General features: G+C 46.7%; 2 protein-coding genes and 1 non-coding gene across 3 annotated transcripts; all 3 read left to right on the top strand.

Annotated features, from left to right (window-relative positions):
- Positions 1–52: 52 nt before the first annotated feature.
- Positions 53–2,010, top strand: LOC144125598 (protein KRTCAP2 homolog). Its single transcript, XM_077659110.1, has 5 exons — positions 53–204; positions 384–538; positions 790–853; positions 936–1,002; positions 1,850–2,010. The coding sequence occupies exons 1-5, from the start codon at positions 201–203 to the stop codon at positions 1,965–1,967; spliced, it is 408 nt and encodes a 135-aa protein (XP_077515236.1). The 5' UTR covers positions 53–200; the 3' UTR covers positions 1,968–2,010.
- Positions 2,011–5,009: 2,999 nt separating this feature from the next.
- On the top strand, positions 5,010–5,081 carry TRNAD-GUC (transfer RNA aspartic acid (anticodon GUC)). Its single transcript has one exon. It is a non-coding gene; the product is annotated as a tRNA-Asp (tRNA).
- Positions 5,082–9,672: 4,591 nt separating this feature from the next.
- LOC144125599 (dTTP/UTP pyrophosphatase) lies at positions 9,673–21,176 on the top strand. The gene is made up of 6 exons (XM_077659111.1): positions 9,673–9,893; positions 10,102–10,236; positions 10,794–10,897; positions 11,851–11,912; positions 12,796–12,892; positions 20,970–21,176. The coding sequence occupies exons 1-6, from the start codon at positions 9,804–9,806 to the stop codon at positions 21,118–21,120; spliced, it is 639 nt and encodes a 212-aa protein (XP_077515237.1). The 5' UTR covers positions 9,673–9,803; the 3' UTR covers positions 21,121–21,176.
- Positions 21,177–25,761: the final 4,585 nt, after the last annotated feature.

The following is a 25,761-nucleotide window of genomic DNA, read 5'->3' on the forward strand; positions in this document are numbered from 1 at the left end:
CTAAGAGAAAACGAATCCAAGTCAAGCCCAATCAGCTTCGTCGACGCCGGTTGAGTCAACGCTCTGCGGTGTTTGTGCCACCGTGTCATGCTGATCTGAGCTGTTTCAAGAGTGAAGATTTGATACAGCTTCAAAGCAAGCCTCTCTCAGCGGGCTGAAAGGCTCCTGCTTGTACACGCAACGGATATTCAAGTCTAACAATGGGTTAGTCTTGCATTTTAGTGCCGTCAAATGTTTTTCGTGTGGGCTCGAATCTGATAACCGGCACTAGGGCGGGATAGCGGTTCCGTTCGCGGTCTTTTTTTGCCGGCAGCCCGACGCTCTTGGCCGCCTGAACGTTTCTTGCCTCGTACGTACGCCTAATGTTTGTCCTACGTTTTCAGCGGTGTCTACGGGAACGTCAGCTGTGCTGTCATCGTGCCTCTTCATGTTGCTGTTCGCGGCTATGCAAATCTACAAAGCTCATCTGGCGTCGAGCCAACCAATGACTATACTCGGCGGCTTCCTTGGATCAGTACTGTTTATGCTCATCCTCACTGTATCCTTGCAACAAATCTGGCCTCGGCAACGCCCATTAAGAACTCTTAATTTGAGTACATAAACTAATGGAATTTATATGCCTTTAGCGCTTTTTCCGTGGCTAGCAAGAGGTCAGCATTGTTATAACTAAAGTGATTCGATATCTGAGCTTAGCAGGTGCCGGACAGGTAATGTGTTATTTTGGTGCATACCGAAGTTAACAAGAGTGAATTGTCTGAGCGGTAGGAATCCTTAACAGTTACGTCCCAGGCTGTTTCTAACACGGAAACCCACTTCTTCGGGAAGAACTTCCAAACGAAGCTCATACCTGAAGGTACGCAAGTTTCTTCTTGGTCTGTCTTGGTGAGATTGTGCTGTACAAGAGCGACCTACTGTGTTTCTTTTTTTTTTTTTAGTGCTCATCTGCTTGGTGATTGCCATGGTAGCGTCTGGCATGGTTCACAGAGTCTGCGTTACCACTTGGTAAGTATAAGCGATGGTCAACCTTGTACTACTCGGCCCCTATCAAGTCCTCCTCCCTGTGCCGTGTTGAGATCATGAGAATTTTCATTAAAATTTAAAAACATTTATGGAGATCCATACGGATGTCATTGGGCCAAGGTACATGGACTCTGCCTTGCACTTTTTATTATGATCAGACCCTGCCAGCAGCTCATCATTGATGCATGCGACTGTTGTGCAAATAATTGTGCAATATGAGCAAATGTAAGGAGGGAGGCTCCCAGAGGGTGGGGCCTTTTTAGTCCAGGGCTGCATTTGCCATAGCTATTTGGGTTGCCCGGGAGATCAGTTCATGCCGGTTGTCTAGGGCTGTGCTAGACTAGATGGGATGGGGTATGGAAGATACTGAGGGAGGATTGGGGCATTCGCATGTACAGTGGTAGAGGGCTGGATGTATGTCACAAAAAGGCAACTTGTGGGGCAGTGTGTGGGGTAAACTGTGTGCCTTAGTGCAAGATGGAGGAAATTGTGATGACTATGTTCTGCAGAAGACGCAGTAATGTTGGAGTATGTGCGAATAGGTGAGTGGTATGGGCTCCACCCCTGCCGGGATTCTAAAACGGCAGTAAGAAACAGGTTTCTGTCTGTTGCATTTGTGTCTGTTTGTTGCCTGTTCAGTACATTTTCTGATAATTGTCCATTCCATATCTTGAGGTGAGTTCTTTCATAACCGAGTGCAAGTACTGCTGATTGATTAAGAGTGAGTTCAATGAGTTAGCATATAGGAAAATTGTTTGAGTAGAAGCATCTGAACTCATTTGCAAAATATTTCTTGCCCTTCATTGTAGCTGTTTTATCTACTTTGCAGCCTCATCTTTTCCCTTGTGGCACTCTACTACATCTCCCGAATATCGATCAAGGTCCATGGAACTGGTGTCGCGCCAGTGACTGCTAACTCTTTCCCCAAAGGCAAGAAGGCCAAATAGCTTCTCATGCTACCCATTGTCAATAAACTCATGCTCATTCATATTAAGTTGTGTTCGTCTGCTTGTTTCTGTATTGCATCACAATATTACATGGCAGAACTAAAATCGTTCTATGTACCAAGCCAGGTGTAGCGACATAGTGACAGAAGTTATCGAAATGGAAAGCAGTTGCTGCCTCATCTCACTTGCGCATTCAAAACTCAAACACAGCCGAGTTCCTCTTTCCCACTGTAAAAACAAACACCGACTGCACCACTGGTAGGTACACTGAGCTAAATATAACTGTTGCATATAAAATGTTTCTGTACATATACTGCATATATATTCCCTGCACCTGTTTAATCCCCGCCCATTTATTGCTATGGCATATCGCCTTCACTGTTATTATGTCGTGGCCTAGCAATGGCATCGGGTAGCCGGATGTATTTGTTCAGTACCACCAGTGGCAGATGGCAATGGGAGAGCGGTAGAAAAAGCTGGTCTGGCAAGCCGTGCGCCAGCAGTGATAGGGCACAAAAAAAAAAAGTAAAGCACAGCCTTGAACGGAACGTCGCATTGCCGGCGACAACGCGTAGCTTCAGCGCGGCGGTAGGAATGACGAAAGGAGGATGAAACTGGCGAGAGCTCTGTGTAGCACACTCCAGTGTCCAAAGGAATTTGTGTGTGGGCGGCGGTCAATCGGCAAATTGATTTTGAGATAAAGAAAGGTGCATTAAATGTTTCACTGTCGGCGGACAGCACAAACACACTGCGGAGGCCACGCACGCATGGATCGTCCAACCTTCCGACCTCATCGGGTGGGGCGCGCCCTCTTACGCGATCACGTGACCACCGCTACCCATTTCTCGCGCCTTGCGCAGCCTTCGTCGTAATCGGGTGGTACGCGCGGTCGTAAGATGCCGCCCGCCAATCGCTCGGGCGCTGCACTTAGGCACTTGGGGGGGGGGGGGGGTCCAGTCATGCCTCCCTATGCGTGCTATTTTTGAGTCAATAAGCCTTTCAACACCACCAGGCGTTCAGCCATGTTCCCTCTAAGTGTGATTGACCCTGTAAGCGGGCGTGTCGGGGCCAAGGTTGCGTCCTGCTTGTATGGTCGCGCTCATTAGGCGCTGAAACCTAAAACAGGCTTTCCTGCGGGACGCAGTGAGACCGTGGTAGAATTTCGCTACTTCACGTGAGTTCGGGGACACGCCATCTGGACGTCGTGCGGTGCAGACGTGCTCCGCACGGGCTCCCGCTCTTTGGCCAATTTCTGGCGTTTTTGCGAAGCCAGTGGTCCGGGACCACGTTTCCAGGGGTCAGTGAAGGTGTCCGTCACCACCTGTCATCGGTTTTTGGAAGACTCGGCGTTTTCCGCCCTTTTTAGGGCGTTTTCCTGAGCCCGCGGTTGGGTCTAACGCCTCGAAGCGCTAGGCTTAGACAACGTGGTCGGCTCCGACTCTTGGCGCTGTTTCTCTTCCAAGCCCACAAGGACGGAATTTGAAGGCGCAGGCTCCTTTGCAAAGCCATGTAGCTCTAGCAAGCCGAGCACCACGCCGGACCATACCTTGCACCCCTTTTGAGGAATCCGGTCGGTAACCGGCCGGCAGTGGGAGTCGAATCCGACGGCGTAAGGCAGGACTCACACGGGGACCTTCGATCGTGGGCCTGGCGGAGGGGAATTGACTTCACTGAACCATCGGGAGGGATGGATTTCTTCCTCTTGTCCCAACAATTCTGGACAAAATCATGCATGTTTGAACGGTAAAAAGTTTATGAGTGAAATTTTGTCATATATATTGTAAGATTTCACTATAACAATCAATATATATGGGTAGATCGCCCGTCGACGGGCTTGAACTTTTTTGCTATTAACGTTTTTGCTATCGTCAAAAGCGGCCCCATTGGTTCTCTGTGGCAGTCTTAAATGCTCGTTGCGAGCGATGGAAACACTATAAAAGAAAGATTTTGCTACATATTGGAAGAATGAACCAGTACCTTCAATGTTTCCTATACCAGTACCTTACAGTTTTTCAATATTCAAAATTTTTGTCCAAGAGTGTTGGACATCACTCGGGCAGCAAGAGTCAAGAGTCCGGACTGCCACTACTGCAAAAAAAAAAAAGCACCCGTTGTCCCTTTCCTGCTGGGGTCCGCAGCCGCAGGCACTGGTGCGGAAAGGATGACACCCTGCGACGATGGGTTTTGAGGCGAAAAGCATCATTGCGCTAGGTAAAGAAGTTATCGCGTAGGCTGGAGAATGACCTTGAACGACCTTCAGCCCAGACACGCTAGCCGTGAATGACCATATTTGATACAGTTATGGTGTCGAACCCATGACCTTTAGTTGACCTTTGGCCTTAAAAACATCCGACGGGGTGATGTGAGCCCACGTGATGACATCCCCATGTGATGACATCCGATGGGGGTGTCGTAAGACCATGTGATACGACGTCATAGCCACGGCTGTCGCGAGCTACACGCTCAGCTGCCATGGACGAGCCTCAGACGCTTAAGCTTGCTTCAGCTGAATTCCAGCTGACTTGTGGAAGGGGTGGGGGGACGGGGAAAAAAAAAACGTCTTGCGTCACTCTCCCTATCAGAATGACTGTGTGAAGGTGCTTGGTGACACTTTCTGAACTTTAAGCACAACTATTTTCAGTGCACCAAACATTGAAAACCCGGCGATCAGCTGAGTAGGGCCAGGGTGTGCTCTCCGTTGCGCACTCCAAATGGTGCCTGAAATGTCGAAGGGGGCAGGCAGGCCTTCAAGCGAAAATGCCGAGAATATGCGCCACAATTTAAAAAAAAAAAAAACGAGCGACAGTAACGAAAAGAGCATAAATAGGTGGACTCAAAACGTTAGCGTTTTGCGATGCTACTTGTTTTGTGCAGTAAAAAAAAACACTAAATACGTTAATTCTAAAACCTACACCCATTTTTCTCACGGTCATTACAGGACGAAATAAAATCTATGTTTATTGAAAAAAAAAAGCGTATTTGTACACCGATTTTTGTACGTCTATGCTATGTGACGACATCAACCTCGTCGAAGTCCGTAGTTCCTCGTTAGTATAGTGGTCAGTATCCCCGCCTGTCACGCGGGAGACCGGGGTTCGATTCCCCGACGGGGAGCATATTTATTTTTTTTTTTTTTCAGTTTTGCGACTGCATAAGAACGTGGTCATTGTGTCTTCTCGCCGACAGGAGGCGAAGTGCGAGGCTTTGCGGTGTGGTGCTCAAATTCTATCTGCAGGGTGTTTCAGCTGACATGAAATAAAACAGCATACTGGTTCATTTCGAGTGAAGCGTCTGATCAGGTTCTCACCCCTCCTCCCCCTTTTCGTTCCTGAAAGAGGGTTCCAAAAGAATGAACCAGGCAAGAATGTGACAAAAAAAGGGGTGGGGTGGGGGGGGGGGGGGCAAGGAAAGAACACTGAAAGCGCCAAACTCAAAATCTACCCCGCTGAGAAGTGAAAGTAACATTGCGGTGATCGAACCGTAAGCGAGTTCACCAAATGTGCTGCTGACAGCTTTGGCGCGGTTATCTTCACCATCGAAAGGTGCTCTTAATTAAAAAGCCTGTATATCTAGATGTATGCACGAGATGGTCATGGAACCACGTGCCAGAAATGCAAGGGCTTCCCTGCTCGAAGGCAGAGCCTTAGCGATACATATAAGTTAGCGCTGCTGGATTTAACCAGTGCTCTTGGTTTCCCCGCGGCCTTGCACGAAGCTGGAGATACAGATAAAAATATCGCCATCGTGAAATGAGAGACGGCGCAAAGATAAACAGCTGCTCGAAATGATGCAGTCGCTCTGCTGCCGTGCTGACGTGTATACGCTTCTCAGCGAGCCTAACTGTGAACTATTATACTTCGACAAGTCTGATTTAAAACTGCCGTCAAACATGTTTGTTTGATAGCAATTCTCCAGTTTGGACGTTTACGAACATCTGATTATATATCAAATTCGTTTTAAGTATTTCCCGCGCCAGCATTTCCTGGTTTGCTTCACATTGTCTCACTCATGCACGCTAGCTGTTTCACTGGAGAATAATGGCTGCATTTGGGCGAGTTGGTTTTCCATTCTGAACGTAAAAGCGCAAAAAACACAAGGACACAGACTAAGGCAGACAACACGAGCGCTTACTTCCAACTGATTTTATTTCATGCAAGAAGCGAAATTTATACTCTTGATAAGTGTCTGCACATGCTTACAGGGCAATTACCGCAGAGTTATGACTGATACCAGTTATCATGTAACACATATGAAAGATGTCAGATATGCCATCTCTTTTTGTGACAGCAGAATTGATGGAGCACTTGGAGCAAAATCAGTTGGAAGTAAGCGCTCGTGTTGTCTGCCTTAGTCTGTGTCCTTGTGTTTTTTGCGCTTTTACGTTCACTGGAGAAGGTTAGTAATATTTAAAATAGGTTTTTTGAGCTTATGTGCCAGTTTGCTGGACATATCACCGATAGCGCACATCATAAAATAGCTAAGAAGTGTTAACTAGCAAGCTTTTTAGCTACATGTTTTTAACTATTTTAGTTAAAAGCACCCAAGTGGGTGAAGTGCGGTGGCTGCGTGACAGGGGCATTGTCGAAAGCGAAGCTTTTTTATTATTCGAGACGTTTGCCATTACGCATAATGAGGAAGGGAGAGGGGATATGGAAGAAAGTTAGAAGAACTAGTGTAGACAAGCCTCGCTCAAAAGTGGCAAAAGTTCTCGATAAAGCGATTATCAAGTCCACTTGAGATAGTCGCCTTCAACGTCCCATCGCAGGCCTACCTTCCTTTTGAAGCGTCTTTTCACGGAGGCTCTAGCAGGGCAAGTCCCCAACAAGTATTTTGTGTCACACAGTTCAGGCGCAGAACCACAATGGGTACACTTGTCAGTCACTGACAAGTGAATTAAGCTACTGCCCATAGTCGTGAGTCAACTAACGGCGGCGATATAAGAAGTTTGAATGCCTTGCTGGCCATGTTGGTCACCCCGTCACCCTGCCCCGTCGGCTCTATCTTTATTGCTGTTACCACGTGCAGGCAGCGTTGGCAGACAGTAGGCAGTGCCGCTGATACATTCTGTGCCACAAGCGTTGCGCTACTTTCGTCGCTGCATGGGCTTGGGAAAGTATACGAAGCTTTTGCAAACATATGTGATCAGACGCACTGAGATTTGTGGCGACGCGTCGTTGATGCATAGCTGACCAGATGCTTCCTCGGATGACTACGTACCTGCGGACCACAACACTGCAGAGCCGTGTTCCCTGACGAAGCCGCTGTACGCCAAGTACGAGCGCTTCCCTATAGCTAAGAATGTAATGTGGCCGACCAACCACTAGCTGCCATGGACGTGTGGAGAGGTCCACACTGACTGAAGGAGCATCACGATGACTGGGCAGGAACACGGTGGCCAGCTGACGGACACGTCAGCTCTGCGAGGCAGCCATGGTCCTTCTTTCTGGTATAGTGCTCACTACCTCTATCAAACGCTGGCGCGGGAGGCGGCGGACGCTTCTACCAGGGTTAGTTATACGCCGCCCTTAAAGTGGCAACAAGGATGTCAACGAGGCGGTCATGACCGCCTTGGCGAGCCTGGAAAGAGCCACTATCGGGTCTGCTTAGAACAAGCAGAGGCGCATAACACAGTTTTTTAAACAAATAAATGCTACTGTTGGCGGTCTTTATATTTTTGGCTGTTGTACGGAGAGTCCGCACAGTACGAACACCGGAGATAACGAACAGAATCCGCGTGACCGTCAGGTTCATTATACAGGGCAAGAACACGGCGAACCTGCAAGCAGGCATGACTGTATACCGTATGCACTTTTGTAAGGGCAGCATTTCCCTTCCGAGCATTTGAGAGGGTGCGGCCCTCGCACGAACGGGGCGTTTTCCCGTCTAATTTTTCGACTACAGTGGAACATAGAGTATGCATACTCTTACCCTATCTGTCTGCGGTGACACGTGGTTTAAAAAGAATTAGCGAGGGCCTGGCGGACCATTGATGGAGCTAACAACCTGGATGTTGCGACGATCGGCGAGAACTCTCCGCAATGAAAAACATAAGTGCTATTGACCCGACGTCACGGGAGCCATTTTGTTGTCCAGGGCGCGGCTTCAGTAGTTCCGGCCAGAGCAGGAGGCGATAATCTCATTAGACACGTGCGCGACCTTTCGCAGTGCTTCACAGACAACAAAATGGCTGCCGCTGTGACGGTGTTGCTTACTCCCTCTAGTCGGATAGGACCTCTGGGCAAAATTTCGCCACGAAAAAAAAAATAGTGCGTTGTTAAAAGTTTTCTTGTCACCTAAACATGAAGCGAACCAACAGACGAAATTATAAGCTCAATAATTTTGATGCCTTTGACTTGTTTAACGCATTCAAAGATGAAAAAACTGATTCTGTTTACTGTTTTGATTAGTCAGCGGAGTAACACCGGACGCTGCGGACCATGGACCGTAGTTACTGACTGCTGTTTATTAAGTTTTGTCCTACTATAGCAGATCACTTTAATGGAAGACGCTACGTCAACCCAAGTTATGCCGAATTTGGCGGAGTATAACGTTGCGAGTCGGCTCTCGACCGTAATATTTTGGGCTGGCAGTTTTAAACGGTACTATGGTGGATAACGGCACTTCGCGCGTCCGACCAGGACCTATACACTGGTCCGACCCGCGGAGACCCGCGGAAGCGACTTTCGCCTTGTCTGCTTTTTCTCTCGCTTCGCTGTCGAAAACGTTGTGTAGATAAGTAGCGTGTGATAGGGGTCTGTGGTCTCTATCCGGTAGCTCCCCGCCCCGCGAAACGTGCTGCGCGAAGAAAAGCACGTGAAACTAAAGTGTTCTTTGCCTATTTATTTTCAAATTATCGGCTTCTAAATTGGGAGGAGCGGCCTTTACCAGAGCGTGGTTCTTACACGCGTATACGGTATATGCTATTCGGTGGCATTCGAGGGCAAAGCAATAATTAGACGCGCGCCATTTCAAGTTCAAGTTAACTTTATTGTCGTCGATGTAGAGGCCCCTCCGCTCCCTCAGTAAGACCCAGGGGTCCTCCAAGGGAGAGGGAGCCCCGCAGGGGGACGCCTTTCGCAAAGCGTCCCGTGCCAGACGGATTTCTCGAACATCCCAGGTTTCTTTCTCTGAGATTCTATCAATATGCCCGGGAGAATCAGGGAATTTCCAAAGGAGATGATCCTGCTTAGCTGTTATCCCGCGTTTGGTGCAGAACTTTGGAGGTTCCCCTCCCTTCCCGTATAGATAAGGGGGAAAGAATAGGTTGGTTTGTAGTATCCTCCAGTCTCTGCAGTCTTTAGGTGTGAGAGATCGATCTGGTGGTGGGAGGTCTAGTCTGCCACCCCTGTATTCAGCCGTGATTTCCGTGTACGTGATGAGCCCATTCCGAAGAACAAACATTTAACTTTAAAATTCGCGCGCCGGATAATAGCTTGGTCCTGGCTTGTTTCATCATGACTTTATCGCAGTGGCGCTATGATCTTTTTGTGCTGTACCAACGTTTTTAGATCTAAAAACGTTGTGCTGTACAACCATGTGTACCACGTCGTATAGAAGATCATGACTAATAAATGGACTGGCCCAGCTGCCAGCTAACATGTGGCTTAATGGCTTATTAAATGTGATTAATATTATCATTAATTATGACCCAAATTCTTTCGCACATTTTTAGCTCAAGTATGCAAGGGAGCCTATCAATCCAATCCAATCTGTCAGTGTCGTGCTGTTGGAAAGCCACAGACGCAGGAGTTCCGTAGTACTGCGGATTGTCGCGCCTAGTTTGTATATCGTTTCCTTATATCACGCCGGTGTAGGAACAGCGTGAAAAAATACACAATGTTGGAACCTCTCCTCTGCGCGTTAGAAAAGAAGAGAATCATCCTTGCCAGTGCGTCACCGCGTCGAAAAGAAATCCTCGATATGCTGGTGAGTGCAGCACATGAGATGCCGAATGTATATGACCCACTTTATCTAGCAAGCTAATTATTTGCATATTGCTCAAATATCGCATAATCTAGGGACACTTTAAATGAAACATTATGAATACGACTGTTGTCTGTTAAGTTGTCATCAGTCTGTTAAGTTGTCATCAGTCGCACGGTTTTGTGTGCGAACTAAACTGGTACTGTTGTAGGGTTTCCGTTACGACGTGGTGGCCTCCAGTTTCGAGGAGAACCTGGACAAAAATGCGTTCTCTCCGGCTCAATACTGCATTCGGACTGCTGAAGGCAAGGCCAGAGATGTCGCCAAATCCCTTCAAGAGAAGAAAGTGAGTTTTCTCCGACTTGGAGGGAAGTAAAGGAAAAAAAAATACACAAGGGTGGTTTACGCCTCCTATTTACCGACTTCCCACCTTGAAATTCCTTCCTTTACTAGCCTGAAATTAGCATACATGCGTTTGCCATTGAATGATTGGCATTTAATCCGAGCGAAATATTTTTGCTTTGCTGTTGCCCATTATAGATATGAATGGTTCACTAGGGCGAAAATTGCCTTAGTGCTACAGAATGTTCGTCAAATTAAGTTCTATCCTCAGCTGAGAATCCGATTTTAGATTCTAGTCTGTGTAATCGTTGTTTTTATAGAAATTAAAAGAGTAGCGTTATGTTCCTGTGTCCCAAGTAACGCAGCTTTTGTAGCTTAAAGAAAGTGCTTGTTTAGTTAAGTCTTGATTCGGTCATAGGGTGTTGTGACTTAGTGCTTACATTATGCTTGCTGTCAACTGATGTCCGCTTTAGTAAATGCCGTAATGTGTGCTGACAGGAGGTATGTATTTGTGCTTCCTGCAAAATGTTAATCAATTGCTTCTTGTTTTTTGGCTTGAAGGAAATAGTTGACCTGGTCATAGGTGCTGATACTGTTGTTGTGAAAGGGAACACTCTTTATGAGAAACCGAGAGACAGCAATGATGCGGAACGTATGTTGACTGAGTATGTTTTCTTCTTTTATTATGTGCCTGTAACACAGTGTTGGTCTCACTTGTTTATTTTGATATAGAAACATGTAGTCCTACATATTTAGTAATCACGAATGAAACTTGCAGAAAGATCAGAGAGTCACGGGACAAAATTGTAAGAGTATTGAAGCAAAAGCATAATCATGTACCTCTACAACCTCATCTTAAATCATTCTTGTAAGACTTTCTTCAGTGCAGCTGATATGTTGCCCCCCGTGAACATTCCGAACTGGTCCAACTGGTTTCTGGAGCAATTCCCAGCTTGTGCCAGCTGGTACCAATTGGTTCCAGTTGGAACCAACTAGGAATTGCTTCATAAACCACTGGTTCGGTTTTGTGACATTTAACTAAATATTTCAAAACAGTTGTAACACTTGAATGTTGTTAGGAAAATATCTAAAAGGCTGGCAAAGAAAAAATGAACGATAGGTCACCAGTATGATGTACAGTCAGATATGTTGGGTGGCCAGAGTGAAGCTGGTGCATTTAGCAGTGCTGACTGGCTAATGTGATCCATGCTGCTGTGCCTGTACCATTAATTTTTGTAGAAAGTGACTGCTGCCTGTCAATATAGGGCTGTAGTAATCTGACAACACAGTCAAGGTTGATGTAGGTGTGCTTTTTTTTATAAAGAAAGTTGTCAGATTTTGCTTTTTGATCATTAATGAACCCAGTTGTAAGCTGCAATATCGAATGGCGAAATGGTGACGTGCTCAAGAATTCAGCGTCAGTATTAGGCTTCCTGTCATTTAGTAACTGCCACTTCCATTTAGAACTTCCAAAAAACAAATACTTACTGCTTCCTGTGTCTCAATACCTTACAGAAAATGTGTAATGTGTACTTCAGTGTATTTTATGCAGCTCTTTGCTTTCTCATTTTTTAATAGTCACTGTTGAGTAACATCTGACGTCATCTGCTCCCTTTAGGCTCAGTGGACAAGGACACATTGTGCAGACTGGTGTAGCTCTCTACTATCGTTGTCAAGATGGTAAGTTCCAGGCATAAGCTTGTGCTATGAAATATACAGATGAGGCTTTTTGAAGGATGCAAGTAACACAGCCATAGTGGTAACTGCTATCATTTGAACTGTTAAAAAGTTTCATTTTCATGGCGTATTCTTCCTGAACTGGATTGTTGTTAGCATTTTTTTGTCTTATGTTAACGCCTTCAAATGTCATTTATGATTTCAATAGAAAGCAAGTATTTTTAGGCCTCAATAGCACATCCAGGCCTCAAGGATGGCAATGTGTTAGACTTCCAACAGAAAACAGCAGTAGCTAATTTTTTACACACATACAAAATTTCTTACAAACTGTCAAAGTATGTGGAAACAGCAATATTAAACGACCAGGATATATGAAATCAACATCGTAGAAATCGTGGATTCATTTTGCATTTCGAAGATGCTCATGACCCAAGAAATACAGAAAAAAGTAGAAATTAGTACTCGTGGCAAAATCTGACAGCAAGATAAAGCCACGAGATGTGCTAGTAAGTGGACTGTTTTGTGAAATATGCTTTGCTATGTTCACGAATTGTCATAAAAAGGCGTGCTGTTAGCAAGCTGAAGGATTATAAATTCACCTGAACCACAGAAATTGGTGTCAGGTAGAGCCAACTCTGAGATAGAGCTTAGAGTCCACAATGTACACACGTGTACAGGGCACTTAAATAGGGTTAACTTTCTCATGAGTGCTTCGTGTATACCATGCTATGCTGGGTTGATTTCTATTCATATGAGAAGGCACTGGTAACATGCTTTTATTGTTGTTCTATAACCTGTTAGGTTTATGAGAAGCTTTTGGGAACATCTTTTTATTCCTATTGTGATATGATCTGTTTGGTTTTCCTTTGTGCTTCTGTTCATTAAGATTTTAGAAGCACGACTTTTCATGAAACAACTGAGGTCTTCATGGCTCCTATGACCCAAGAAATTATTAAAGCCTATGTGAAGACTGGAGAGCCACTGTGAGTACTTTTTTTTATATTCCACGATCTTGCATTGTTATTTTTTAATCATAAATGGTTAAAATTCATTGTTCATTCCAGTCATTCTTCGTGTTGAGGTCGGAGCATGACAGTGGCTAGATGGTTGTTTTGTATCTACATTACGGTAGCATTCCGAGCCTTTGGCGTGGCGGCGCCGCCACCTTGTGGTTGTGCCGCCATGCTGTCACGTGGTTGGTCACGTGATGTAGAGCAGCTGCCGGCGGCGTGGCACCGTGGCTGATCACGTGGTTGGTCACGTGGTTGGTTACGTGACCAAGTACGTACCACTCGGCCAGCTGTAGCTATCGCGTCACCCCAGGTTTATCCAGAGGTAAACCACCGCCAATATTTTTTTTGCCTTGCCGGGATCCTTACCATTTTTGTGTTCAGCTAGACTAATACTTTGAAATGTCCACTTGTTATCATTATTCAGTGATTAATTATATTTATATCGGACTTGGAGGGCTGAAGTGTACTGGAAAGACTGAAGGTCTGTACCAGGAGGCCTAGTGAACCAAACTAAAACATAAAATAAAAAGGGAAGGAAGGAATGAGGAAGAGGAAAAAACTAAACAAGATAACATTTGGAGCAGTTAAGTGCACAAATGGCATGTGACTCTGTGACAAATCCTTTGATGTCTGCCGGGTTGAAGCCGGGCCTTATGCTGCTAGGAAGCAGCGCTGCATTTGGGTGGTGTGGGGTAGAAATGACTGTCGCGTCATACATTGGGATGGGACACTACAATATGTTCCTGACCTTCACCTCTCAGCAAATTGCAGAAGTTATTTTAGCATTGTTGCAGTTTTACTATTGTGCTGTACTATCCCCTGTGCATTGGGCTGTGCTTGTGTTGTAAAAAGTGTGCTCTACTTTGCATAGAACAGTGGCATGTAAATTATTCTGAAGCAAAGTACAAAAAATGCCTCAATAAAAATTTCTGTGTTTGTGCAGTTGGTTTTCCTTGTTCACTCGCCCCTCCCTTAGTTTTCTAGTGTGTTTTAATATATACATTATTGTAATGCCTTGGATACCATTGTCTATGTGGCAGGGGATGGTTTGTGGGCTTTCTTCGGTGCATAATTTTCTTACTCACCAAAGCCAGGATCTTAGCCTGTGTTTGCTAGTTTTTACCTATAATTTTGTAATGCAGTTGCAAGTGACAACTATCCTCACTGTGGTTTTGGTGCAGCTATGCATCTTCAGGGATTATTTCTTTTGCTGTGTTGAGGTGGGAAGCAAACCTTTCTTGTAGTTTTGAAATTATTGACTTGTTTAACCCAGTATTCATATATCCAGCACCTACAATTTACTGTTCATGCTAAGGCCTCAGAATTTTCTGCATTCAGACCCTGTTTTAAAGGGCTATTCAGGGTGTGAGTTCTAGAATCAATGTCTGTAACTGCACAGAGCTGTATATCCAGCTACATGTGTATTAAGTCTCCCACAACTTAAAGGAGGACAATCAAGTCAGCGGGTGGGTTGAAGGGGCAAGCTGGAAGGTCATGGTTTGGTACATTGTTAATTAGCTGGCTTGTGTGCTAAAATTAATATAAGTACACTCTGTTTTACTCAGCAGATAACACAGGGCATTTATGCTGACTTTTTGCAAAATGAATGAGGCTAAAAACTTTTGCAGACAATTCGGGCACAGAGGCATGATTGTTTCTTAGTGCATCATTAAAGTGTTTGGTGCATGCGGAATTCCTACCCGATTATGATGAGCTCGGTTGTTCAGTTTTGTTCTTTATCAAGCACAGTTCAAACTGCATACAAATTACAGGCGTAAAATATGTAGCTTATTTCTAACCCAACATTGAGTACATTAAATAGGCCTTTTTCATGGTGGAGGGGCACCCCTAGTGGCGGTTGCCGAATCTGAACTGATGGTTGCCCGACGTAAAGCCTCTCACGTCGCACGAGGGCACCAGTCCGTGATGGCGCTGCTGTCGCGATCACTTGCATCATGCTCGCTGTTGAACAGCGCCTGATCTGCGTTTGCTGCGTTTAAGGGAAGAGTCAAGCGCATGGAGCGCAGGCCCGGCGCCCCTCGGGCCACTACTGTTTTTCCTGCTTGTATAGATCGTATAAAACAACTGGAACTGCGTGGTCGTTGCTCAGACATGTCGGGTATGCCACACGTTCACGGGATTAGTGAAAGTACGCGTTTTATAAGTCGTGCAACATAAGGGGTCATACTGCGTGTGGACCGCATGACCACGTCTTGATGCAGCGTTTTCGGATCGATCACGGAATGATTTAAAATAACACTCGAGTGGTTTTCAGTTTCATTTCCAGCCCAGCTCGGCTGGTGATTTATATATGAAAGTCAAGACTCCGAAATGTATCAGGATAGGGCTCGCCAGAAACAGCCGACTGCAAACAGTTGAATTTTCGCGTTCTTCAAAATTCGCATACAGCTCGCGAAAAATAGGTCCCACGAATAATTTCGCAAAATTTTCCACTTATCGTGCTGCAAATGTGTACGCGAGGTCAGCACGTTGTTCCTATCTGCAGCAGTGGTAACTTCCCGCTGGCAGGTTGTCTTGCCGAAGGGAACGCGCCATCGTTTCTAGAAGCGGCTCTTTTCGCTTCCTACGGCTAGGTGCTTAAGGGGTTAAGTTGTGATCTTCCTTAATTTTTGAAGGCTTTCGCTATTACCCTGTACTCACCACTTGAGTGAAGTGACTTTATTAAGAGAGAGGATGCTTACGTCCTGGCTGAGGCCACGAAATTCGGAAGATAGAATTATTTCTAAAATGTTTTCTTCCAAAAACAACAGCTCTCAATGTGTTCCTCGAGGGGTATGTTCCTCCTAAGGTGTTCTGCGAGATTGTATCAAAAGCGTCAAAAACTTGTGTAGACGTCTGAGAAGAGGAGAGGAGTCTTGCCGCGACTACTTCGCGAAATTTAGTACTCGCTAAATATTCATAAACTGCGACGTTAGATGAAATTGCGAAATGTTGAGCTTTCAAAAATAAATCGTTTACAATATGTTCCACTTTAATGCATTTGATTGTTTTCTTGACTCCCTTGCCCATTTGTGAAGTAGTGAAGTGCTTCATATTGTGGACTAGCGCAAAACGGAACTAGGAAAGGGAAGACGACACGGGCGCTAGCTGTGTCAGCTCCCGTGTCGTCTTCTCTTTCCTAGGTTCGTTGCCCGTTTCGCGCTGGTCCACAATATGAGTCGATGTTTCCAACTTGCCCAACACAACGTACTGTTAGTGAAGTGCCCTGCATCACTCGTGCCCATCCGTCGGCAAAAATTACGAACCCCAAAAATGCAAATCCTGGCGATTTTTAACATAGAAAGGGCCTGACGTCCACCACATTAATTATAATTAAGGATAATATAGAGTTGGCCATGGTTAAAATATTGACGATCTGAATGGTGCTATATCTGGAGATTGCCAAGTGCTTGTTTGCGAGCCTGGCAAGCTGAACAGCACGTTATGGGTTTGTGCACCGAGCTCGTACAGCTGTAAGCTGCTTTCAGCTCACATTTTCGGGCCACTAAGGCTGAACTTTTTCAGACCAGTCGGAAGTCGCTCTTGACTGCACGCTTTGTCGCGATCGACACTGTCTGCTGTCACTTTCATTGCAACTTAAAGGGGCTCTGAAAAACCTTCCGAGGAGAGCACGTTAACTTTCTCAATCACTGCATTGTGTTGTCGTGAACAGTTGAGCCAAATAATACACTTCTACACGCAGCAGAGAACCCACAATCACGCACGAAAGTTGGCGAGCCCTTTCCGGCGACTTTTTCATGCTCCCGCCCTCCGTCGCACCGCTCCTGGGTATACTAGTTCAGAGATGGCTATTGGTTAGATTTTTTCAGACGCGAGGCAACTATCATGGCGGCGGCCAGTAAGCGGCGAAGGTCCGGCAAGTCTGGAAGCTCCGCCTCCGGTGGTGGGGCCGGCGGAGGAGCGCCGACCTTTGAGCGTGCAAAAAGTGACGAGAAGAGAAAGTGACGAGAAGAATGCGCGAAGACGATGAAATTCAAATTTTGACTACATATAACTCGGCTTCTACAAAGCGCATGGAAAAAAGAAAATCTTGCTTGAGGATATTCGTGAAGCGGCGTCCTTTAACATGAGAGGCATACCGCAACTTTATTAGAGCCCCTTTAATTCTGGTCGCGTGATCTGGCTCTGCTATCTTAACAAGGGCTTATCTTCGCCATTTAGCATAAAAGAAATCTTCAATATTTTCACCGAAATGCGTTTTGCAAGGCCCTAAAATTAATGCGACTCAGAAGGCTGCGTTGGTGGTGGGTATTTTATTAATGTGGAAGTATTAGATGACTCATCGCCAACGAAACCCGGCATCGGCTTTGATCAGCAGTAGTGGACCCAAAAATCTCAGACGTCGTCACCGTGGTATCAAATATGAAATTTCTTCCGAAGGTGTGGGGAATTGAACCCAGGGCCTTCAAATTGCGAGGTGAGCACGCGACCCGTGGCATAGACCACAATACCGCGTTGCTTCTTGGTTTTGTTTGTGGGGGTTTAACGTCCCAAAGCGACTCAGGCTCTGAGGGACGCCGTAGTGAAGGGCTCCGGAAATTCCGACCACCTGGGGTTCTTTAACGTGCACTGGCATCGCGCAGTACACGGGCCTCTAGAAATTCGCCTCCATCGAAATTCGACCGCCGCGGCCGGGATCGAACACGCGTCTTTCGGGTCAGCAGCCACCATAACCACCGAACCACCGCGGCGGCTCGACGGGGCTTTGTGTATACGCTGGGCGCGGGATATGAGGAAAGCGGATTTTCCTTTCTCAGATGTGGTAGATTTTTTAGTTCCGCGCGCTTTCATTTAAGACTGATAAAAAAAAAAGAACTACCGTATAATGTACTGTGCTCCATACTCTTCAACTGGCTGTTTTTCAGGATGATCTACAGCTGTGGGATTGACACTTTCTTCCCGAAGGGGATATTTAAAAAGTTAGTTGGTCAGTCCGAAATAATTAGCATTGCCGAATGAAAGAATACTGCAGAATAGGTCACGTACATGACTCTCAACAACACTGAGTTTTTTTTTCCCACTTCCACCGAGTTTTCCCCCCCTTGACACTGAGTTTTTTTCCCACTTTTTCTCACACTCTGTCTGTTTCTAAATCATCGTTACACCTAACTGAGACACCTGGTACAATTATCAGTCGCGCATTTTTTTTTAGGGCATATGTTGAGTTTCAGTTTGCGTTTTGCACGCACCCAAGGCAACAGGATAATGTCATGTCCATGTGCGCGTGTAAAACACACAATATGGGCTGAAAAACATCAGTCGCATTTTTCGTCCACCGCAGTGCTCCAACTATGCGGTCAAAGGCGGGAAAACCTGCTTACGTTCCCTCTATATTCTGTAGTCAAGAAGGAGTCGGTAATCGAGTTAATTAAAATCTCCGCACGGGCAAGTTGGTCACTTGTGAAAATTTAAAGTAGCGTGACAAAACTGGGACGACAAAGAAACACGCAAACGACAGCACTGTCGCTGCAGCTGTCCTGTTTCTGTACGCGTTTACTGTCCCCGTTTTCCCGCCCTGCTTTGTAATCAAGGTTCGCACTCAAAAGCCTGTGAGCAAGACTATGACGAGTTGCAGTGCGCATTTCTGTCCCAATGGCCGCCGCGGTGGCTGAATGGCTATGGCGCTCGGCTGCTGGCCCGAAAGACGCGGGTTCGGTCCCGGCCGCGGCGGTCGAATTTCGATGGAGGCGAAATTCTAGAGGCCCGTGTGCTGTGCGATGTCAGTGCACGTTAAAGAACCCCAGGTGGTCGAAATTTCCGGAGTTCTCCACTACGGCGTCTCTCATAGCCTGAGTCGCTTTGGGACGTTAAACCCCCATAAACCATAAACAATTCTGTACTAATGATGTCTGCTAATGAGTACGTACTTCTACCGCCGGTGGGCAGCGATCTTGACCGGCGTTAACTGCGAACGACAGTTGGGGGCAACATTTTTCATCGGTGACCGCATGGCCGCAGAGGTGCTTTTTGAGAAACGAAAAACACGTGTTTCCTGCGCGATTCAACGTATGCAGTGCTAGCAATCAGTAGTCGCCAGATGCGCACTGAGTTCGGAGTGTGTATTGAACTTTACGGAGAAGTGTAACTACATCCGCAGCCGGTACCGGCGTGCATCCAGTAACATGTGTGGCACGTACCGAGGAAGTTTAGCTGCGGCTTCTCTTTAAAGCCGGAGCTATACCTCGCATGTCAAAACATTTCCGTCAGTGCATGTTCACGATTTCAACCTACCGATGGTGCTCCGAAAGAAATCGACGGGGCTTAAAGGTGCACTGAAGATGATTCTGAGCTCGTCTTTTCACCGCGGGAGATCGATCTACACGCTTCGAGCATTCTTGGAAACTTCAAATTAAGATTGTCCTGTGTGGCCGATTTTTCTATTGAATGGGATTAAACTTCCCGGCTCCGGCCTTCTTTTTAACTGACCTCTGAGAGTAGGAGTCAGTGCTTGGAGTGCGCTTCAGCCAGTTCTGCTTTCGTTGCTCGTCTTGATTCCTTTTACTGTGGAAATCCGGAGTACCCGGGTTCGAACCCGACCGCGGCGGCAGCGTTTCGATGGAGGCGAAACGCAAACGGCTCCCGTGTGCTGTGCGATGTCAGTGCACGTTAAAGATTCCCAGGTGGTCGAAATTATTCCGGAGACCACTGCGGCACCTCTTCCTTTCTTCTTTCACTCCTTCCTTTATCCCTTCCCTTATTTTAATAAGAACCACTTACTACTACTAGGGTCCCTAGAAATATTTCTAGGGGCCCTATTACTACTACCCTTCTCTTACGGCGCCGTAGGGGTGTCCACCGAGATATGAGACAGATACTGCGCTATTTCCTTTCCCCCAAAACCAATTTTCGTTTTAAATTGATCTCCAGGTGGTAGAAATTTTCTACGGCACCTCTTTCTTCCTTTCTTCTTTCAGTTCCTCCTTTATCCATTCCCTTACGGCGCGGTTCAGCTGTCCAACGATATATGAGACAGATACTGCGCCATTTCCTTTCCCCCAAAACCAATTTTCGTTTTAAATTGCTCGCATACCGCATCATCGTCGGGCGCACAGCGTCTGCGATGACGGTGAGTCGCACTTCTTGACGTGGCATAATTGATATACTTCTTGTTTGAGATATGCCCCTCTTTTGAAATTAAGCCTGAACACACAAGACCAGATGAAAAAAAAAGAATCTAGAACATGAGCAGATGTTTACGCTTGCGAAGATGTTTCTGTATGAACCCAAATCCAAACGCAATCTTCCGTTCGCTCATGTTCATACGCGCTCGCTCTCCATGACGTGAATCAGCAGTCGCCGGCGCTATCACGTGGTTGGTAATTTTTCTATTTTGCAGGTATATTTATTTCTTTTAGGCGGGTGCAGAAAGTTGTACAAATGTTCAGCCTTGCTGAAAAAAATCCGGCTAGCTTTTTCTCAAGGTCATGTGCAACTTTAAAATTGATGCTTTGTCCCTTAAGGCAGTGTTTCAAACGTTAGCGAATAACTAATTTGTCAACTGGACCCAAAGTACAAAATATGATGGAGACTACGTCGCACGACTGCTAACCCTCATCTTTAGTTTCACTCTCCGTTCAGGACATTCCGTCTTCATAAAGGCTTGGCTCATTTTAGTTGAGATGTCCTGCATAATTTGACCTTCAGAGTACTCCTTTTGACTGCGCCATTTCCTTTCTCCAAAAACCAATTTTCCAATTTCTACTCCTTTTGAAGTAAGCAAAAGAGAAAAAGGCATTGACTTTTTTGTTTGACGCATAAAGAGCGAGTGCGTACAAAATACGCGTTTTATCGTATTGCCATTGCAGTGGAAGTGACTTGTGTGGCATAGGTGTTGGATTTCTTTATACCACAAAAGAGCGCGCCAAACGAGGACGAGGGAAGACAACACAAGAGGTATGTCTACCCTAGTCGTCGGTTGCGCGCTTTCGTTCGTGGTCTAAAGAAACGGAGCGCCATCTATATATAGCTCCACAGGCCGTGATTTTAAGGTTTTAATTGTTTACAACTCGCTTCTGCTTTCGTGCAGGGACAAGGCTGGAGCCTATGCGATCCAAGGCAAAGGAGGAAGCCTTGTGGAAAAGATTGTGGGCGACTTCTACAATGTTATGGGCTTCCCTCTGCACAGGTTCTGCAAAGAGCTTGGCGACCTGTACACTAAACTTGGTGAAGTGAAATAAAGCGCTCAATTAAGGCATTTTTAACTGGCGCAAAATACTGTAGGATTTTCCATAAATTGCTCATTTGTGTTCTCCCGCAGCTGATTATTTCCTTGTAGGCAAATGCAGTCAAGCACAATTATTGTGCCTCGATTGTGCTGGTGTATTCTACGTTCGTGTTGTAAGTGAACAGCGCAGTTGATAAGCTGTGGCTTTTTGAGAGCGGTAAGAATATGAAGCAGTATAAAAAGCCGCATGCTTTGAATTAATCGTTCTGCATTCTGAGGCTTTGTGTAGGCTCTCTCACGTCCAGCTGCTACTCTTATGTTATAAGGCCCTGTGTTTCGTTACAGTAATGAGTTGAAGCGCTGCCGAATGCTGGCCTCACTGTTTACTCTTGCGTGCAATCCGGGAGCAATGCAACGCCCGATACATCATTTCAGCCTGAAGATTCAAATAAGAACAGGTATGTATTTAGAACTAGGGGGATGCAGCGCCGGACGGGGGTCACCTGACTGCTGCATAGACACGAACCGTGTGCAGCTAGTCGTCTGCAAGACTTCCTGCAAAGCGACTGGGTGTTGCGTCGGCCCAACTGTGACGTCTTTCAGGTCGGTCGGCCATCTGGCGGGTGGTTTGCGATTTGGAACTGCGGTTATGTCCGCAGTGTGCATCGACTTTTACTTGAAACCCGGTGCAAGTAGGGGTTTGCAGACACAGTCGCAACTAAGCAAGAAATATTTGGACTTGAAAGAGCACGCTGGACATGAAGAGAACGATGCGCGGTGCTCTCCGGCCTCTGATGATCTCGTAAAAGCCTTGCCGGGAGTGAGTAGTTTGTTCACAGATGCTGGGGCGCACGCGCAAGTTTCTCGCAAGGCCATAGCGCGCTGCTCTAACACTGAAACTAACGTGGGCGCCCTCAGTACAGAGTGACGCACGACACCGAGCGCCCATTGCCGCATTCGTACATTATTTCCCACGCGTGGAGATGGAGGCGACCGCCAGGGGATGAACGAACGTTTGCAAGCATACGCGGAAATCGTCGAGAACTATAGGTTAGGAAGACGTTTGTTGCCACCACCGGACCCAAGCTTAAACAATAAAAGAGGCAGTCGGCTGGCGACGATTACAGGCCGAAAATTTTGCAAACCCAGTCTGGTTGTTTCGCACCCTTGTAGACGATAGGAAAGACGATAAATGTAATACCTGCGGAGCGAGAGGGACCCTCAATCACATAATTTGGGAATACCCCGGATCCCCGGGCGCTGGGGACATTATTGAAAGTAGAGAAGCCTGGGAGGCCCTGAGGACCTCGCCGACCGGCAACGATCTGTCCGCCTGGCGGCTGAACCAATGTATCTTCGCCAGTTTATAGTCGCGGAGGTCCCGTCCCCCTATAGGCCTGCGTGCCAGGGGCGGGGAGTAGGGGGCCTTCTACATCGATGGAAATAAGGTTTATCACATCATCGTCATGATCAAAGCACCAACTTTCGAGCTGCAAACTCCACAATTCACTGGTTCCGAGACGCGAGGCTGATGCTTTTTGAGAACAATCTTTACGCTTGTAGCGGTAGCCTTTGGCGGATCTCAGAAGACAAAAGGTGGCGACTGTACGTGGCATAGCGACTTATCGAGCAACCCGACATTTGAAAAGATTGACCATGTAGCAAACAGTGATAAAAATTGGAGGCGACACTAAAGCTATAACGCGATAGCGTAATCAGTTGATTCCCATATATGCAGACGGTCATTCTCTACTTTATATTCATAGAACCCTGGTAGCCCTCACACCCCTCCTGATGCAATGGTGCGGCGGTTAAGCGATGCGCCACGCCCTACGATGGCAGGTGCTCCCAACGGTGGGCCTTGAAAGGCACAGGCTGCGCTTCTCGAGCGGCCAATCATTAACTGCTACCTGCCACGGTGGGCAGTTTTCTCACTATCCTGTGGGCAGATTGTGATGACGCCGCAAGGTCACGTTGCCTAGGTGGCCCATCTGCCTTCTAGGTTGCTCTTTGGGCACCACTTCCAGTCATGCTTGTCATTTTTCGCTCACAGTGCCGACAACGCCGACAGCGGATTTTCTGGTGAACGGTGCTTTTAAAGCGGTCAAGGTTTGCCATGGAAAGACGCAGTAGCTACTTCAGTTCTCGATGGACACCTCAACCGCGCCGTGAAGGAAGAGATGGAGGGAGTGAAAGAAGGAAGAAGGGACGAACACGAAGCTGGCTGACAGTGGTTTTAATTCAGGATGCATTGACATTGGCTGCATTTTCGCCTCTCCTTGATACCATGTGCGGATCAGAGGGTGTTATACATTTGATTTTAAAGCATTTGCTATGTTTCATCCCTCTTTAGGTGTCCTCAAATTCCTTTTTTTTCTCCCATGCTTCCATTCTATTGCCTTCTGGATGGAGTGCCTCTACGCCATCGCTGCCTCGCTGTCATGTATTTATAGCCCCGGATTTGTCATCAACGCCAAATATACACGAATAAAAGCATAGACGAATGGCCTAGCCGCACATTCACTCACTTCGAATTAATATTAGCCGCCGCGGTGCCTCAGTGGTTATATGACGCTCGGCTGCTGACCCGAAACACGCAGGTTAGATATCGGCTTCGGCAGTTGCATTTCCTATAGGCCCGTGTACGGTGCGATGTCAGCGGACGTTAAAGATGCCTGGGTGGTCGAAATTTCCGGAGCCCTTCACTGCGGCGTTCCTCATACCCTGAGTAGCTATGGGACGTTAAACGCCGTAATGCAAACCAATCGAATTAACATTGGCTGAACGAGCGCAATTTATTTCTTCAGGAGCTCGGTAGGTATGCGAAACGTGGATGATGTTTTTTTTTTTTTGTGCAGCGGGGTCAAAATATTATTCGTAGAATTTCCACAGGCAGGTCCAGCTCCATCTTATTTTTGAAGTTCTGTTTTCGTTCTGGCGGCTTGTGTCTATGTAAGATTTTGTTGGCGATAGCTTCTAGCATGGCGCTTGGCCGAGCTGCAGTTTCGCGTTTAGCCAGAAACGAGGCCTTTCTTGGTTTATGACTACAGTTTTATAATTGTAATTATTATTAACTTGCTGTTCCATTACTGTCTCCTTTAGTAGCGGCCTAGTCGTCTGGACGAGCACCTCGAATGCAGGTAGTGCAGGGGGTTCGGTACACATTCACGCCGGGTACTCGCCTGTTTTCCGGTGAGTACACGTCTTCCCCTGGCATGCTGGCCGGCTTCGCTGGGGTGAAATGCATGTTAGAATGGGTCAAGCTCCTGCTGAACAGAAAAAAAACTTTAGTCATGGCGCTCTTACACAAGCTGCCCTTTGAACATTATAATCAAATCATCACCATCATTATCGTCGACTGCAGAGGTCAACGCTATATTCTAGCGCAAAAATAGCTGCATTCAAAGCAACTACACATGTACGAGCAATTTCTGGCCTATTCTCGTGATAACGGTGACGGAAAACGGAAACGGTTGTTTGCCTCAACTGTGCATCCACGGTTCGCAATATAATGTTATCTTTCCCGGTATTAATGCTTGAAATGCATTATGCGGTTAGTTTTTCGCTGTCCTGTCTCCGGTTTCCTGTGGTCCGGTCTCTCGTGTCGGCTCATTTTTTTTTTGTCTCTGTCAGCACAGCTGATCGTGTACAAACAACAATCTGCACCTGCTCTGCACCGGCGTTTATCCTGTGTACAGTCGTCCACAGAGCTGTCTAGAGCGCTCGAACTCCGTGCCGTCTGCGCTCCGCAGCATGCAGAGCAACGTATAGCGGCAGCGCCAGGATCGAGATAGCGAATGTCTGATGCTCAGACCATAGAGTTTCTTACTATTAACTAGAGGGAAAGCTGGCGGCGCTGCACCTGGACCTCCATGGGCGCGCAAAGCATCATGGGGCGATGAGCTACTTGGTGCGAGACCGTAGGTTTTTTCTGGAACACAGAGTGGCGTTACTGAGGTGTCCCATTGCGTATCCACGGCGCGCTCCGCGCGCAGACGACTTCGGCGTAAATGTAATGTGAAAAAGCCATAGTAGCGAAAACGCAACAGCACACGACGCCTATAAAAAGTTTTTGTTTGCTAAAATGCTGTGCAAAAACCTTTTAAAATGTTGAAGCAACACCATTTTTTTCAAAAACATAGTTATTTTAAAAGTGCGCCTGTTAAGCACGAAATATTGGCTCTCGTGGTCTGCAATGCTTGGCCAATAGGAGAGCAAGCCATTGCTTATTTTGAGCAAAATTTGCATGTAAATGATTCTCTGCTTGTTTGTTACGATTTATAGAGAGGATATTGAATGATAGGACATTCTTAATTATCGAACAACGTTTGTTTTTTCATTATTTTTTGGCCAAAAGTTGCAGTTCTGCAGTTGGTAGCTCTCCGCCCCATGATGCTTACAGCGCCCATGGTGGTACAGGTGGTCTCGAGGAAGCTCCATGCAAACTCCCACAGGCGGGGTGCCAGCTTTCCCTCTAGTTAATAGAAACTCTATGGCTCAGACCATGCTCAGAGGTGGCAGATGCGCAATCTCGTACCACGCGCCGCTGCTAGGCGTCGCTCTTCGCGCTGCGGAGCACAGGCGGCACGGAGTTCGAGCGCTCTAGACAGCTCTGTGGATGACTGTACACGTGCACAGGATTAATCAACGGTTT

This window comes from Amblyomma americanum, chromosome 3, assembly GCF_052857255.1.
Source record: "Amblyomma americanum isolate KBUSLIRL-KWMA chromosome 3, ASM5285725v1, whole genome shotgun sequence".
Taxonomy (NCBI): Eukaryota; Metazoa; Arthropoda; class Arachnida; order Ixodida; family Ixodidae; genus Amblyomma; species Amblyomma americanum.

What these genes read in the sequence shown, in the direction of transcription:
- LOC144125598 (XM_077659110.1), top strand. An exon ending in AACGAAGCTCATACCTGAAG is followed by an intron (nt 854 to 935) that starts GTACGCAAGTTT and finishes TTTTTTTTTTAG; the next exon opens with TGCTCATCTGCTTGGTGATT. An exon ending in AGAGTCTGCGTTACCACTTG is followed by an intron (nt 1,003 to 1,849) that starts GTAAGTATAAGC and finishes TCTACTTTGCAG; the next exon opens with CCTCATCTTTTCCCTTGTGG.
- LOC144125599 (XM_077659111.1), top strand. Translation starts at nt 9,804, where the DNA reads ATGTTGGAACCTCTCCTCTGCGCGTTAGAAAAGAAGAGAATCATCCTT. An exon ending in AATCCCTTCAAGAGAAGAAA is followed by an intron (nt 10,237 to 10,793) that starts GTGAGTTTTCTC and finishes TTTGGCTTGAAG; the next exon opens with GAAATAGTTGACCTGGTCAT. An exon ending in GCGGAACGTATGTTGACTGA is followed by an intron (nt 10,898 to 11,850) that starts GTATGTTTTCTT and finishes TGCTCCCTTTAG; the next exon opens with GCTCAGTGGACAAGGACACA.